General features: G+C 36.3%; 5 protein-coding genes across 5 annotated transcripts; all 5 read left to right on the top strand. All coding sequences in view use genetic code 12, as the record gives it.

Annotated features, from left to right (window-relative positions):
• Window position 1: 1 nt before the first annotated feature.
• On the top strand, window positions 2-1,318 carry CAALFM_C304840CA (uncharacterized protein; the record flags this gene model as incomplete). Its single annotated transcript, XM_718070.1, has 1 exon — window positions 2-1,318. One exon carries the CDS (start codon window positions 2-4, stop codon window positions 1,316-1,318), a length of 1,317 nt encoding a protein of 438 aa, XP_723163.1.
• A 978-nt stretch (window positions 1,319-2,296) lies between these two features.
• Window positions 2,297-7,951, top strand: FAS2 (trifunctional fatty acid synthase subunit; the record flags this gene model as incomplete). The annotated part of the gene is made up of 1 exon (XM_718068.2): window positions 2,297-7,951. The coding sequence occupies one exon, from the start codon at window positions 2,297-2,299 to the stop codon at window positions 7,949-7,951; it is 5,655 nt and encodes a 1,884-aa protein (XP_723161.2).
• A 339-nt stretch (window positions 7,952-8,290) lies between these two features.
• On the top strand, window positions 8,291-13,810 carry SEC7 (Arf family guanine nucleotide exchange factor; the record flags this gene model as incomplete). Its single annotated transcript, XM_718066.1, has 1 exon — window positions 8,291-13,810. One exon carries the CDS (start codon window positions 8,291-8,293, stop codon window positions 13,808-13,810), a length of 5,520 nt encoding a protein of 1,839 aa, XP_723159.1.
• A 355-nt stretch (window positions 13,811-14,165) lies between these two features.
• Window positions 14,166-15,443, top strand: CAALFM_C304810CA (uncharacterized protein; the record flags this gene model as incomplete). The annotated part of the gene is made up of 2 exons (XM_019475323.1): window positions 14,166-14,183; window positions 14,658-15,443. 2 exons carry the CDS (start codon window positions 14,166-14,168, stop codon window positions 15,441-15,443), a joined length of 804 nt encoding a protein of 267 aa, XP_019330868.1.
• A 471-nt stretch (window positions 15,444-15,914) lies between these two features.
• Window positions 15,915-17,681, top strand: CAALFM_C304800CA (uncharacterized protein; the record flags this gene model as incomplete). The annotated part of the gene is made up of 1 exon (XM_718062.1): window positions 15,915-17,681. The coding sequence occupies one exon, from the start codon at window positions 15,915-15,917 to the stop codon at window positions 17,679-17,681; it is 1,767 nt and encodes a 588-aa protein (XP_723155.1).

The raw sequence follows: 17,681 nt of genomic DNA, 5'->3' as shown, positions 1-17,681 counted from the left end.
AATGAATCTGAAATCACAACCAAGTATCTACCCCAAGCGTTACAAGAAAACCAAAACGAATATGCTCTTCCAACTACCCCCCGAAATTATGGAGATTGTGCTTGATAATTTGCATCAACGTGAATTATTACAAATATCCCAAATCAACAAATACTTTCGACACTTGACACTCTTACGTCAGTACTCTGTGATTTCTATTGACTCAAGTCCTAAGTTGTTTCAAAGAGATACAAAATCATTAAATGATTTTCAAGAGTTGCGTGGTGTTTACCAACTTGACAATTATTCCATCAGAGCAGTAAACATTTCGTCAGTCTATTGTTTGAAACTTTTCTTCAAGACACTAATAGAAAATCCTCAATATGGGGGGTATATCAAAATATTCCACGTCGAGCATTTACCAGACATCCCTGATTTGCATGTGGTTGAGTATTTGCAAAGAGTCTTGCCATTGATGAATAGATTAAAAGAGTTTCATTGGAACCACTCCTACCCCGTTTCCATGAAGTTGTTGCAATACAATTTAGAGCTAACAGCTGTCAGTGGTAATATTTTGTGTGACAATATCAATATGGATGCATACCCTTTACTCAATGAAGCTGTCTTGACTGTTACCGATTTTCATTTACCACTACGGAAACTCACAATAAAAAATGTTGATTTAAACAACATTTCTGTCAACACAACATTGTTAAAGTCGTTGACTATTGAAAATTGTTCTAACGAGAAAGATTTTTTAATCAAATTGGATGCCCCTCGTCTTGAAGATTTGTCCTTATCGATAGAAGATCAACCATTTTTTGCAAAAATGTTCTCCCAATTACATCTCAAAAGTTTGAAATTATCGATCCCAGAACAATGTGAAATGTTGAAAGTTAGCCACATATTAAATTTTTTGAACAAAGACATTTCCAGGTTGGAAATTTCCAATCAACCCGACAGTCACAGTTACAAGATTTTACCTAAATTCAACAATTTAGATTATCTTCATTTATCAGTATTGGAAAAAGATATTTACAAACTTCTTTCGTCATTAACGAAAAAATTACGGTTTCTTTCCTTGAATGTACTTGAGGCAACTGAGAGACGTAATTGTTTGATTGCAAGTGAATTTTGGGAATGCTCAATGATTGACGAGAATCAATTAAAATACACTGATTTCACTCTAGAGTACCACAGAAAGTTGGATCGCTTGAAATGGCTCCGCTTTCAAGGCAATGATACCACATATATTTTTGAATGCAACGAATCAGAACCAATAATTTTCCGTGATGGATTTTATCATTATTTTGATAGAATAGTAAACACATTAATATAACGAACTTAAAATGTCAATAGATAATAACTGTAGATCATTTGTAATAGTCCCAAAACCGCATGAATAGTCTTTCTTGAGAGAAAGGCGGTTTCAGGGTGGAGATGATCGGTTTTGATTTTCCAAAACAAAAGTGTTCTCCTATACCATTTTAAACTGAAAATAACCGAATATAAACAGGGTAGACGAGAAGGCATTAAGTTTTGGGAATAGTATATCTGATACTAGATTAGCTACAATGGTTCATAAGAATATAAGTACGTGTATTTGAAGTGTCTATTGGTAATGGTAGTAGTCTTTGATGAGAAAAAGAGTTGATCTAAAAGTGAAGTGAAAAATTTTTTCTGCATTTTTTTTTTCCAAATTGGTCTTGTTTCTTTGTCGTTGAAAATGTCGCAAGGACGACATAGATATACACAGCGACAACTCAACAATACGTGTTGAGTCTTTTGTCTCTTGTGGCGAGTCTCACTTTTTTTTGTTGGTCTTTTTCTCTTCTACTTTGTGTTGCCTGTATATTGTTTTGTTGGGAACGAAGGCACAGTAACAGTTTTTCGGTTCAAAATTATACTCTAGCTATGCAATGAATAAACTAATAAAATCATCAAATAAGTCAAGCATTACCAAATGGAAACCAGCTGAATAAGATCAATCTCATTACTCTAGTAGTAAATATGTTTGAATTTCTTGTAAGCTAATTGAGGGTGTTTCGGAGTTTTACAGTTATTTTTCTCTCAACCGTTTATTGTTGTGCGAAATTCATCTATACACGAGTTTAATTTTTAATTTATTATTTTTTTTTTGGGTAATATTAACAATCCAGCTTAGGGCATATTGTTGGTGTCCTTAAAAATTATGTGCCAATTATTTACTTATATATTGATATAGCTCTCCTTTTCTCTTTTTTATATTTTTCAAGTTTTTTTCAATTCTTTCACTGTTTATTCAACTAACTTGTTTTTATTTCTCCCCCAATTAACAATGAAACCAGAAATTGAACAAGAATTATCCCACACTTTGTTAACTGAATTGTTGGCATATCAATTTGCTTCTCCAGTTAGATGGATTGAAACTCAAGATGTCTTTTTAAAACAGCACAATACTGAAAGAATCATTGAAATTGGTCCTTCACCAACTTTAGCTGGTATGGCCAATAGAACTATCAAAGCCAAATATGAATCCTATGATGCCGCTTTATCTTTGCAACGTCAAGTCTTGTGTTACTCCAAAGATGCTAAGGAGATTTACTACAAGCCAGATCCAGCAGATCTTGCTCCTAAGGAAACACCAAAGCAAGAAGAGAGTACCCCATCAGCTCCTGCCGCTGCCACTCCAACACCTGCTGCTGCCGCTGCCGCTGCTCCTACTCCAGCACCTGCAAGTGCTGGCCCAGTTGAATCTATTCCAGATGAACCAGTCAAGGCTAACTTGTTAATCCATGTTTTGGTTGCACAAAAATTAAAGAAACCTTTAGATGCTGTTCCAATGACCAAGGCAATTAAGGATTTGGTTAATGGTAAATCCACTGTTCAAAATGAAATTCTTGGTGACTTGGGAAAGGAATTTGGCTCTACTCCTGAAAAACCGGAAGACACTCCATTGGAAGAATTAGCTGAACAATTCCAAGATTCATTCAGCGGTCAATTAGGAAAGACTTCTACTTCATTGATTGGTAGATTAATGTCCTCAAAGATGCCGGGTGGATTTTCCATCACTACTGCTAGAAAGTATTTGGAATCAAGATTTGGTTTGGGTGCTGGTAGACAAGATTCTGTCTTGTTGATGGCTTTAACAAATGAACCAGCTAATAGATTAGGTTCTGAAGCCGATGCAAAAGCTTTCTTTGATGGAATTGCTCAAAAATACGCATCAAGTGCTGGGATCTCCTTGTCATCAGGAGCAGCCTCCGGTGCAGGCGCCGCAAATAGTGGTGGTGCTGTTGTTGATAGTGCTGCCTTAGATGCTTTAACAGCTGAAAACAAGAAATTAGCCAAGCAGCAATTAGAAGTTTTAGCAAGATACTTGCAAGTCGACTTAAACAAGGGAGCCAAATCTTTTATCAAGGAAAAGGAAGCTTCTGCTGTTTTACAAAAAGAGTTAGATTTGTGGGAAGCAGAACACGGAGAATTCTATGCTAAGGGTATCCAACCAACTTTCTCCGCATTAAAGTCTAGAACTTATGACTCCTATTGGAATTGGGCCCGTCAAGACGTTTTATCAATGTATTTCGACATTATTTTTGGCAAGTTAACTTCTGTTGATAGAGAAACCATCAACCAATGTATTCAAATCATGAACAGAGCCAATCCAACTTTAATCAAGTTTATGCAATATCATATCGACCATTGTCCAGAATATAAAGGTGAAACTTATAAATTGGCCAAGAGATTGGGTCAACAATTGATTGACAACTGTAAACAAGTTTTGACTGAAGATCCAGTTTACAAAGATGTTTCCAGAATTACTGGTCCAAAGACTAAAGTCAGTGCTAAGGGTAACATTGAATATGAGGAAACTCAAAAGGATTCAGTTAGAAAATTTGAACAATATGTGTATGAAATGGCCCAAGGTGGTGCTATGACCAAAGTTAGTCAACCAACTATTCAAGAAGATTTAGCTAGAGTTTACAAGGCTATTTCCAAACAAGCTTCCAAAGATAGCAAATTGGAATTGCAAAGAGTTTACGAAGATTTATTGAAGGTGGTTGAAAGTTCCAAGGAAATCGAAACTGAACAATTGACTAAAGATATTTTACAAGCTGCTACAGTTCCAACAACCCCAACAGAGGAAGTAGACGATCCTTGTACTCCTTCTTCAGATGATGAAATTGCTTCTTTACCAGATAAGACTTCTATCATTCAACCTGTCTCGTCTACTATTCCATCTCAAACTATTCCATTTTTGCACATTCAGAAAAAAACCAAAGACGGTTGGGAATACAATAAGAAATTATCTTCTCTTTACTTGGATGGATTGGAATCAGCTGCCATTAATGGTTTAACTTTCAAAGACAAGTATGTCTTAGTTACTGGTGCTGGTGCTGGCTCTATTGGTGCCGAAATTTTGCAAGGTTTAATCAGTGGTGGTGCCAAAGTTATTGTCACAACCTCTAGATTTTCCAAGAAAGTTACCGAGTATTATCAAAATATGTATGCCAGATATGGTGCTGCTGGGTCTACTTTAATTGTTGTTCCATTCAACCAAGGTTCTAAACAAGACGTTGATGCATTGGTTCAATACATTTATGATGAGCCAAAGAAAGGTGGTTTGGGTTGGGATTTGGATGCAATCATTCCATTTGCTGCTATTCCAGAAAATGGTAATGGTCTCGACAACATTGATTCTAAATCTGAATTTGCCCACAGAATCATGTTGACCAACCTTTTAAGATTGTTAGGTGCTGTTAAATCCAAAAAGACCACTGACACTAGACCTGCTCAATGTATTTTGCCATTATCTCCAAATCACGGAACTTTTGGTTTTGACGGGTTGTACTCTGAATCTAAAATCTCATTGGAAACCTTATTCAACAGATGGTATTCTGAAGATTGGGGATCCAAGTTGACTGTTTGTGGTGCTGTCATTGGGTGGACCAGAGGTACAGGTTTGATGAGTGCCAACAACATTATTGCTGAAGGTATTGAAAAATTGGGTGTCAGAACTTTCTCCCAAAAGGAAATGGCTTTCAATATTTTAGGTTTATTGACACCAGAAATTGTACAATTATGTCAAGAAGAACCAGTTATGGCTGACTTGAATGGTGGTTTGCAATTCATTGATAACTTGAAGGATTTCACATCTAAATTAAGAACCGACTTGTTGGAAACTGCAGACATTAGAAGAGCCGTTTCTATTGAATCAGCTATCGAGCAAAAAGTTGTCAATGGTGACAATGTCGATGCAAACTACTCCAAGGTTATGGTTGAACCTAGAGCCAACATGAAATTTGATTTCCCAACTTTGAAATCTTATGATGAAATCAAACAAATTGCTCCAGAATTGGAAGGTATGTTGGATTTGGAAAATGTTGTCGTTGTGACAGGTTTTGCTGAAGTTGGTCCATGGGGTAACTCTAGAACCAGATGGGAAATGGAAGCCTATGGTGAGTTCTCATTGGAAGGTGCCATTGAAATGGCTTGGATTATGGGTTTCATCAAGTATCATAATGGCAATTTGAAAGGGAAACCATACTCTGGATGGGTTGATGCCAAGACTCAAACTCCAATTGACGAAAAGGATATCAAATCCAAATATGAAGAAGAAATTTTAGAACATTCCGGTATTAGATTGATTGAGCCAGAATTGTTCAATGGCTATGATCCAAAGAAAAAACAAATGATTCAAGAAGTTGTTGTTCAACACGATTTAGAACCATTTGAATGTTCTAAAGAAACAGCTGAGCAATACAAACACGAACACGGAGAAAAATGTGAAATTTTTGAAATTGAAGAAAGTGGTGAATACACAGTTAGAATCTTGAAAGGTGCAACATTGTACGTTCCGAAAGCTTTGAGATTTGATAGATTAGTTGCTGGTCAAATTCCAACTGGTTGGGACGCTCGTACCTATGGTATCCCAGAAGACACTATTAGTCAAGTTGATCCAATCACTTTGTACGTGTTGGTTGCCACTGTTGAAGCCTTGTTGTCTGCTGGTATTACTGATCCATATGAATTCTACAAATACGTTCATGTGTCTGAAGTTGGTAACTGTTCTGGTTCCGGTATGGGAGGTGTCTCTGCTTTGAGAGGAATGTTCAAAGATAGATATGCTGACAAACCAGTTCAAAATGACATTTTGCAAGAATCATTTATCAACACTATGTCTGCTTGGGTCAATATGTTGTTGTTGTCTTCCTCTGGTCCAATCAAGACACCAGTCGGTGCTTGTGCCACTGCTGTTGAATCGGTTGACATTGGTATTGAAACAATTTTGTCTGGTAAAGCTAAAGTAGTTTTGGTAGGTGGTTACGATGACTTCCAAGAAGAAGGGTCTTATGAATTCGCCAATATGAATGCTACTTCTAATTCTATTGAAGAGTTCAAACACGGAAGAACACCAAAGGAAATGTCAAGACCAACCACTACTACCAGAAATGGTTTCATGGAAGCTCAAGGTTCTGGTATTCAAGTTATCATGACGGCTGATTTGGCACTTAAGATGGGTGTTCCAATCCACGCTGTATTGGCCATGACTGCTACTGCCACTGATAAGATTGGTAGATCTGTTCCAGCACCAGGTAAAGGTATTTTGACCACTGCCAGAGAACATCATGGCAACTTGAAGTACCCATCTCCACTTTTGAACATCGAGTACAGAAAGAGACAATTGAACAAAAGATTGGAACAAATCAAATCTTGGGAAGAAACAGAACTTTCTTACTTGCAAGAAGAAGCCGAGTTGGCTAAAGAAGAATTTGGTGACGAATTTTCCATGCATGAGTTCTTGAAAGAGAGAACTGAAGAAGTGTACCGTGAATCAAAGAGACAAGTTTCTGATGCTAAGAAACAATGGGGTAATTCATTCTACAAGTCTGATCCAAGAATTGCTCCATTGAGAGGAGCATTGGCTGCCTTCAACTTAACCATCGATGATATTGGTGTTGCATCCTTCCATGGTACTTCCACCGTTGCTAACGATAAGAATGAATCAGCCACAATCAACAACATGATGAAACACTTGGGTAGATCCGAAGGTAACCCAGTATTTGGTGTTTTCCAAAAATACTTGACAGGTCATCCAAAAGGTGCAGCTGGTGCTTGGATGTTGAATGGTGCCATTCAAATTCTTGAGTCTGGTCTTGTTCCAGGTAACAGAAATGCGGATAATGTTGATAAGCTTTTAGAACAATACGAATATGTATTGTACCCATCAAGATCAATTCAAACCGATGGTATTAAGGCCGTTTCTGTTACATCATTTGGTTTCGGTCAAAAAGGTGCACAGGCTGTTGTTGTTCATCCAGATTACTTATTTGCTGTTTTGGATAGATCCACTTATGAAGAATATGCTACTAAGGTCTCTGCTAGAAATAAAAAGACCTACCGTTACATGCACAATGCAATCACCAGAAACACTATGTTTGTTGCCAAAGACAAAGCTCCATATAGTGACGAATTGGAACAACCAGTTTACTTGGATCCATTGGCTCGTGTTGAAGAAAACAAGAAAAAGTTGGTATTCAGTGACAAAACAATTCAATCGAGCCAATCTTATGTTGGAGAAGTTGCTCAAAAAACTGCTAAGGCATTGTCTTCTTTAAACAAATCATCAAAGGGAGTCGGTGTAGATGTTGAATTGTTGTCAGCAATCAATATCGACAATGAAACCTTTATTGAAAGAAACTTTACTGGTAATGAAGTTGAATACTGTTTGAATACTGCTCACCCACAAGCTTCATTCACTGGAACTTGGTCAGCAAAGGAGGCTGTTTTCAAAGCCTTGGGTGTTGAATCAAAAGGTGCTGGAGCAAGCTTGATTGATATTGAAATCACTCGTGACGTTAATGGTGCTCCTAAAGTAATTTTGCATGGTGAGGCCAAAAAAGCTGCTGCTAAAGCTGGTGTTAAAAATGTCAATATTTCAATTTCTCATGATGATTTCCAAGCTACTGCTGTTGCTTTAAGTGAATTTTAAAATTAGTAGTGTTTAGAAATATTCGTGTATATCTGATCAAAAACTTTTTTGATTTTTAATTATATGTCCGGTTGTACAATTTTTTTTTCTGTTGATTTAAACTGATCTCATTATTTTGTTCTCTCACAGCTCACAGCCTACAACCATAAAAAAAAAGCCCAACACTCACTTTTGCTCACTGGTTCACCACCACTACAGGAAAAAAAAAAATAAGAACAACAAATAAAAATTGATTTGCATGGTATATTGTAATTTCTTATTGTTCAATTATTTTTTTTTTTTATTTAGTTGTTGTTATTTCTACATTTTTTTTTTGAAAACAGGTGGTAAATACAATTAATGTCTGAACAAGAAGAAGAAACAGCCCTGAAGTCACAGGAAATTGAGACTCCGTCTGAGTCAATTGAGAAAAATGGACAAAAAGAAAACACCACCACGGATAATACTCTGAATGGAAATAAAAAATCCGATGATTCCTTACAGCCAGCTACAGAAGAGGAATTGCACCAACCAGAAAACGTAGTACAGGAAACAACTAATATTGAATATGTGGTAGAAGATACAGTTCCTACTTCGGATGACACAGATTCACCTAAAAACACCGAGAATAATAAGCCTAATACTGAGACGGACAACGCCTTCAATGCCAACATTGAGGGAACACCAAGAAGTATTAACTCACCAGAATCAGTCCCTGACACAGTAATCACTCCAGCTGAGGATGTATCGGTTCAGAGTACCCCAAGAGCTAACCATAATCGTCAGAGTTCGATCTTGTCAATTTCATCAAATGCAACAGTCGATAATGCTCAAATTTTCAAGAAAACATTCGACATAATTCTTACTTCAAAAGAGGCCAAGAAAGATGACAGCTTTAAGAATTTGATTCAGACTGCCCTTGATTCTTTAAATGACCCGGAATCGAAAAATCCTCAAATTATATTCAACGCCCTAAAAGCATGTTGTGATACATCAAGCACAAACTTGAAATCAAAAGCAATTGATTTGTTTGCCAAATTATTTGATTATGCCCAGTTTGACGATTATTCGGAACAGGTTAAACTAACTGACGACTCAGTGAGCGTAATATCAGCTTGTTTTGAAGGAGAGGGAACGGATCCTGAATTGGAAGTACAAGTTGTGAGAGCTTTGATGCATAGTATTCTTTTAATGCCATGCCACGGCGCATCTTTGCTACAAGCTGTTAGACAGATTTATAATGTATTTATTTTTTCATTAACAGCCAGAAATCAAGCTGTCGCTCAAGGGATTTTGACCCAGGTCATTGGAACAATTTTCCAAAGAGTTGAAGAGTCAGTGAAGAATAAGAGTAAAAGAAACAGTACTCCTAGATTAACGTCATCTTCTTCAGATGATAATTTGGAAATCCAAGCATCCGATGAAACAGAGAACCAAGAGAAACTTACGTTGAAACGCTTGGAAAACTTGAATGATGTTATTAATGACAATGATCGCTTAAACGAAGCCAATTTTGCCACCGAAACAGATGAAGATTTAGCAGTCAAAGATGCATTTTTGGTATTTCGAGCAATGTGCAAGCTTTCAATCAAGTCATTAGATTCAGCCACCATTGATATGAAGTCACATTCTGTGAGATCAAAATTATTATCATTGCACATAGTTCATACTATTTTGAAGGATCACATCGACATATTTTTGAGTCATGATGTTATAATTTTATCTTCAAATACCAACGAGCATGTGCGAATGGTAAACGCAGTAAGGCAATACATCAATTTGGCACTTTCCAAAAATGCCGCCTCAGCATTGGCTCCTGTTTTTGAACTTTCATTAGAGATTTTTTGGCTCATAATTTCAAACTTGAGAGCAGAATTTAAAAGAGAAATACCTGTTTTCTGGGATGAAATATATTTCCCAGTTGCCGAAATGAAAACTTCAAGTGCCCATCAAAAGCGTTATTTATTGTCGATAATTGAACGATTATGCAATGATTCGAGATGTATTATTGAATTTTATTTGAATTATGATTGTGACAGCAACATGCCAAATATTTGTGAAAAGCTTATTGATTATTTGACCAAACTTTCATTGCAAAGAGTTGAGGTCACTCCACAACAAAAATATGCCTATCGTGAAAACAGAAGAAATGGAATATCTGTTTACGACATCAATAAAATTTCAAACCTCACCAGTAAAACTATGTCCTCAAGACCACCTGAGCCAGAGATCTATAGTCAATTCCCCTTGGAGTATGCATTAAAAATGACTTCAATTGGATGTGCTGTAGCATTCTTACGCTCGTTATATTCTTGGGCACAAAGGGGTCTTACCAATGCCAACTCTAAACAGTTTACTATTGATAACAATAACAAGTCGTTATCGTCACTCAGAAACCGTTCAGACTCAACAAATACATCAATTAGTGCTTCGAGAAACCATTCATTTGTCAACGGAGACAGCTTAACTGATAGTGATAATCCTCAGCAATTTGAAAACCAAAAGCAAAGGAAGAAGGCATTTTTGGAAGGTGTACGACAATTTAACCAGAAAGCCAAAAAGGGGTTGCGCTACTTTATTGATAATGGGTTTATTGCTGCAGATGATCCAAAGGATATTGCCAAATTTCTTTTGACAACAGATGGATTAGATAAAGCTACTATTGGAGAATACCTCGGGGAAGGTGATGAAAAGAACATTGCTATTATGCATGCATTTGTCGATGAAATGGAATTTGAAGAAACAGGGTTTGTCGACGCAATGAGAAGATTTTTACAATCTTTCCGATTACCCGGGGAAGCTCAGAAGATTGATAGATTTATGTTAAAGTTTGCTGAAAGATATGTTTTGGGAAATCCCGAGGTTTTCTCCAATGCTGACGCCGCATACATTTTGTCATATTCGGTTATTATGTTGAACACTGATTTACATTCTCCTCAAATCAAAAATAGAATGACCATTGACAGCTTTATAATGAATAATTCTGGAATTGATGATGGGGAAGATTTACCCAGAGAATTTTTGGAAAAAATTTATGATGAAATTCAAAACAACGAGATTAAGTTACAATCAGAACAACATGCTGCATTATTGGCAGGTGATCTTTCTATTCCTGCATCCGGTCAATCAATAGGATTTTTCGGTGGACGTGATGTTACACGTGAAGCATACATTCATGCATCAAAAGAAATGTCAACCAAAACCGAAAAGTTGATGAGAAACTTGGGTAAAAAATCAAAATCAGATGACCTGGAAGGTGTTTTCTATGCTGCAAGTAATGTGTTGCACGTCAAATCCATTTTTGATACATTGTGGATGTCGATATTAGCTGCACTCACTCCACCTTTCAAAGAATACGACGAAGAAGATGTCAGTCGAACATGTCTTGAAGGAATTAAGTTATCCATTCGCATAGCGTGTATGTTTGATTTGAATTATGCCAAAACATCTTTTATTAGTGCTTTGGTTCAATTTCAGAATCTCCATAATTACGAAGAAATGAAACAAAAGAACATTGATTCAATCTACATAATGTTGGAGTTGGCAGTTTCTGAAGGAGATCATTTGGGGCGTGATGCCTGGATTCAAATTTTAACATCTATATCGCAATTAGAACGATTGCAATTAATTGCTCAAGGTGTGGATCAGGATTCAATTCCAGATGTTACAATTGCCAAACTTGTAACGAGAAACTCTTTGGAGACTTCTCGAACTAGTGGTAGTTTTTTCAGATCATTTTCTTCTTCGCAAACACCATCTCAAACAGCAGCAAGCAAGTTCCATAATCAGCAATTATCGCCAGAAGTTGCCAGTTTATTAACAAAGACGGAGTTGGAAGTTGCTATTGACAAAGTGTTTACAAACAGTGCTAATTTGTCTGGAGAAAGTATCGTCCAGTTTGTCAGAGCATTATCTGAAGTGGCACAAGAGGAAATTGATTCCTCTGGTCAAAGCACCAACCCTAGAACTTATTCGTTACAAAAAGTTGTGGATATTTGTTACTACAACATGAGTAGAATCCGTTTAGAATGGTCTCAGCTTTGGGCAGCCATGGGTGAAACTTTTAATGCAGTTGGTTGTCATACCAATCCTGCTATTCTGTTTTTCGCTTTGGATTCCTTGCGTCAGTTGTCCATGAGGTTTTTGGAAATTGAGGAATTGGCTCATTTTAAATTTCAGAAAGAATTTTTAAAGCCTTTTGAGTATATCATACTACACAATGATTCTCTTGAAGTGAAAGATATGGTTTTGGAATGCATCAACAATATGATTTTGGCCAGAGCTGATAAAATCAAATCCGGTTGGAAAACAATTTTTGGGGTTTGCACAGCTGCAGCCAAGGAAAACAAAGAGTCAATTGTGATGAAAGCTTATAAAATGGCCAACTGGATAAACAAAGAATACGTTGAAGAAGTAAGACTCCAAGACTCATTTTCAGATTTGGTGGTTTGTTTTACGGTTATGGCCAAAAACGAAAAGTTCCAAAGAGTCAGTTTATTATCGTTAGACGTTTTATCCAGATTAATCCATGAAATTGCTCAATACACTGTGCTCAACACTGGTGAAGATAATAAACCAATTGTTCCTGACATTGAAAAAAATGAACATCTAGTAAAATTGTGGTTCCCAGTTTTGTACGGTTTCCATGATATTATCATGACTGGTGAAGAATTGGAGGTCAGATCACGAGCTTTGACATATTTGTTTGATGTGTTGATGAAATATGGACAATATTTTGATTTTGAATTTTGGAAAATTATCTGTGAAAACTTGTTATTTCCTATCTTTCATGTATTGAGTAATCATTGGGAAATTGGACTTGATGATATTAATGACCAATTATCAGTTTGGCTATCCACAACTTTAATTCAAGCTTTGAAAAGCATGATGACATTATTCACTCATTATTTTGATGCCTTAAACAGCTTTCTTGATGGTTATCTCGAGTTGATCATATCTTGTATATGCCAAGAAAATGATACAATTGCTCGTATTGGACGTGAATGTTTGATATCATTGTTAATCGATAATGCCCAAAACTTTAATAATGAACACTGGGGAAAGGTTTCAGATGCTCTTAGCAACTTGTTTGAATTAACAACTGCCAAAGAATTGTTTACATCCGACCCACTCAGAAATAGAACTGTTAAAGATAGTGAAGGTAGTTCAAGTGATATTGGCGGAGAAGATGTGGAACACACAGAAAGCAAGAACTCTATTATTGATGACGCGGAAGAGAGATTAAAGAAATCAAAAGATAAGTCTTCCATTGTTGTGAAGAGTGTTTTGCAGTTGTTATTGATACAATCATTGTCTGAACTCTTTGAAAGTGATGATTTCTATGAAAATGTGCCTTATGATTATTTGTTTAAGATGGCAAAATTATTGTTCAAGAGCTACAATTTCGCTAAGAAGTTTAACGATGATTACGATTTGCGAGTCAGATTATGGAACGCGGGTGTGATTGAAAGGTTACCTAATTTGTTGAAACAAGAGTCGTCCTCTGCTGCTGTGTTTATAAACATTACATTCAGAATGTATTGTGATGATGACAAGGCGTCACCAGCAAACAAGCAAAGTTTATTGGATTATCTTGTACCATTGTGCAATACAATTGTCGAAAGGTATTCAGAACTCGATGAGACTAACCAACAACGAAATATTTCCACATGGAAGCCAGTAATAGTTGAAATCTATGAAGGTTATGTCGAATTAGATGATGACGACTTTACAAAACACTGTCCTGCATTGTATCATTTGACTTTGAAATTGTTTTCAAAGAGTATGTCAAGTGAGTTGCGTTTGGCAATGAAAGCTTTTTTAACTAGAGTGGGTGAAGAGTTTGTTAGTATTTCTGACAACAATAAGGAAAGAAGGTGAAAGTAGGAATAATGTATAATAATAATTTATCAATTATGTTAAAACAACTGTAAGTGTATCATTTACCCAGCATTTGATTAATCTCCTGCACATAAATGGGTTTGCTCTATTTTTGGTCAACAGAAGGAGAAGGAAAAAAAAATGACAGAGATCTTTCAGGGCGAAAAGAATGAATGGGTGGAAAGAAAGAAAGCGAGAGAATTGTGTGTGTGTGTGAGGTGAAACCTCAAATTTTGTCTGGGAGAAAGATTTGCTAAATTTCAAGGCCAAAAAAAAATTTTCTTTTGTTGAAAAGAAAAATTTTTTGCTTCTAAGCTTTGAAAGTAAGGAAAGGAAAGAAAACACCAGCTAAACAATGTCTTTTCAAAACAAAGTATGTTCAACATGAATAGAGTATATTGAAGTTACCCAGAACGAGAGCATTGAATGGGAAGGGAAGCTTTTAAAAGTGAACTCCGGAAAGAAAGTAATTCAATTGAAAGTGTATTTTTTCCCCAATTGCCAAATTTGTAAATTAGAGATAGCCCATGAAGTTAGAACTTACAAAACAACCATTTTACATGAATTGAGTGATCAACAAACAAGACACCAAGGGTCAATTTATAACTTCATTTTTTTTAAAGGGTCATTATAGAATTCTTGGGAAACTACCATTTCAAGATTGAAATTATCAAATCTTTTTTTTTTCACTATATAAGGGATCGTGTGATGACAATTACATCAAGCTATTTCTATGAGTTTTATTTTTTTTCCCCCTTGTCATCAAGGAAGGAAGCCCTTTCAGCACAAAGTTCCGTTTTATGAACATTTTCTACTATGTCAGAGTACTAACAAACTGATTTTCTAGAACTTGTACGATTTATTAGGCAATGATGTCGAAGAGGATGCTGCTCCTTCAGCTCCATCCAGAGAAGTTGTCAAGAAGAACACTTCTTCTAAGAAATCAGATGCTGCTCCAGCTTCAGCTGACCCAGCCAAGGCTAAGAAGAAGAAGTCACCAACTGGTAACGAAGCTGCTTTGAAAAACAAGAACTTCAACAAAGATGTTGCTCCACCTCAATCCACTGCTACCAAACACTCCAAGAAACCATTTGATCGTCATTCAAGAACCGGTAAAACCGATTCTAAAAAGAAATTGCAACAAGGATGGGGCCAAAGTGACAAGAGAGAATTAGAAGGTGAAGTTGAAGGTACTGAAGATGCTGAAGCTGAATTGGAAGCTGAAGCTGAAGAAAACGATGAATCTGCTAACGCCATCCCAAAGAAATCATTGCAAGAATACCTTGCTGAATTGGAATTGTCGAAACAAGAATTAGAAGGATCCAAGAAACTCAGACAAGCTAACGAAGGTGCTGAACAAAAATGGACCGCCGAAGAAAAGATCGAAAAGCAACAAGAAGTTTTCTTTGCTTCCACTCACACCAAGAAAGCTAAATCCAAGGCCCAAAAGGAAAAGGTCTTTTTAGACATTGATGCTAACTTTGGTGACGAACAACCTCAAACTACCAGAGGTGGATTCAGAGGTGGTAAGAGAGGTGGTGCCAGAGGTGGTTCAAGAGGTGGCGCTAAAAGAGGTGGTGCCAGAGGTGCTGCTAAACCAGAAGTTAATGACAAAAACTTCCCATCTTTGTAAGAGATTATGAGGTACTATACTTGGCATATATGTATTTACTTTGTCATTCAAGTTTTATAATGATGATGCAATCTAGTATATATTATCTGTAGAAAAATAATCATTGAGATACACAACCCAGAACTCATATTTGAAGAGGCAGACTACTTACTCTCATCAAGCAGTAAATTCTAGAGTTCCTGATGTATTTCTATCACGTGCAGTTTTTTTCGCCCCCGCATAATTCTTTTGCTGTTTTCGGGTCAATTGATTCTTGATAAATGTGATTTTAAGTCCTTTCTTTTTTTTTAGGTCTCTTTTTTTTCACATTCAAAGAATAATAATTAAAGTAGTTAAGGGCAACAACGACAAGTAAAGGTTAAAGTTATAATAATAATAATAAGTATTTTTCTTTTTCCTTTTTCCTTTTTCCAATTAAAATTATTATATAAACTACCAATCCTACACCTACAATATTAAAAAGATCTGTAAATGGATACTACAGATCAATCCAGCGATTCGTTACAGCAATCACCTTCTATTTCATCTTCAATATCGTCGAATTCATATAAGGATTTTGCTATTGACGTTTTAAATAAAGCTGTTGTCAAAGGAAATAGTATTGCAGAGTCAAATCCAGGTAGCAAACGAGCAATTGCCATCAGTACAGCATCAACAATAGTAGAAATGAGTCTTGAAAAGTACAGTTCCAGCAATTTAAGTTCCAGACGCAGTGGCCGCAGCGGTTCAATTGACTTGACTGATGAACAAATTTCACAGATTGAGTCAGTTCCTAGTTCAGCTGACGATAATGGCGACGGCAATAAACGTAAATCAGGTCATTTTGCCGATAGAATGATTGAGAAACTATTAAAATCAGTTTTACCACAAGATATTCCCGAAAGAGAGATATTCGAAAAGCGATTAAATGATCCAGAAAGGAATAAACGACCAGGATTGTCTTTCGGAATATTGACGTCCAATGTAAAGCAGATGGCTAGTAAAATGACCAACTTTTTTGCCTTACAATATGAGGTTCTTTATATTATTGCATGGAAGAAACCGACGAAAACAATCAGTGCATTAGTTTTGTACACTGCAGTGTGTTTATGGCCCCACTTAGTTTTAGCTTATCCATTATTATTTGTATTATTTGGTGTTTTGATCCCTGGCTTTGTTCACAGACATCCACAAAGAAACCCGGAATTAATCAAAGTTAAAAAAAGGGGCCAGTCGTTGTTAAGTTTCCTATTTGAAACACCAGAAACAAGTATAGTGGAAGATTTGATCAACGAAGAATATCTACAAGCAAGTGATGAGGTAGCTTCATCTACATATTCGATATCAGAGGAGACTTCAGAAGTTACTGTTTCCTCACTGATGCCCACTGACTCCGAGTCGCCAAAGAAAGACGATGTTGCCAAACATAGAAAATCACAAATTGCCTTATTGATCAATTTGAGAGATTTTCAGAATTTAACGACAGATATTTTAAAGGGTATTAATAATGCAGAAAAGTTTTATTACGAAACAGGTGGGTTCAAGGACGAAAGATTATCCACTTTTATTTTTTATGGTGTCTTACTATCCACATTTGGGATACTATTTGTTGGAAAGTATGTGCCATGGCGATTAATATTTATTCAAGGAGGATGGACAGGGGCAATTTTATGCCATCCCAACTGTAAAAAATTTCTCGTTGATGCCAGCAAGGCCAGAAAAGCCAGAGCAGCTATAGAAAAAGCCAAAAAGGAAGAAAAATCTGTACCAGAAATTATTATTGAAGAAGCCGATGATACAGTTACACAGTTTGATCGTAACGATATCATTGTGGATGATTCACCAGAGGCTAGAACTGTTGAAATCTATGAGTTACAAATCAAGAGTATTTTAAAGCATTCATGGACATTTTATCGCTATTCCACCACTATATATGATAAAAATAACAAAGCAAGAATTGCTGGGAAACGCCCACCTGGCGTTGATCATTTATCCAAAGTGTATCCACCGAATGACTGGAAGTTTGATTTTGGACTTGTCAATAAATGGAATTTAGATACCAAACCAAAAGAGTTTCTTCGTGAGAGATCTTTGAATCCGAATCTATTTATTGTCAAAAATGATGAATCTCAAGGCTGGATATATGATAATATGGAAGGCATTGTTTATCTGGATATTGTTTACGAGTTTAGGAGAAGAAGGCTATACCGAGAATGCTACAGATATGGTCGTCCTCACAAACAACCCAGCAAGTATTGA

Source organism: Candida albicans, chromosome 3 (assembly GCF_000182965.3).
Source record: "Candida albicans SC5314 chromosome 3, complete sequence".
In the NCBI taxonomy this organism is placed as follows: domain Eukaryota; kingdom Fungi; phylum Ascomycota; class Pichiomycetes; order Serinales; family Debaryomycetaceae; genus Candida; species Candida albicans.
Note: the sequence above shows the minus strand (reverse complement) of the source record. Positions and strands in the feature narration are given on the sequence as shown.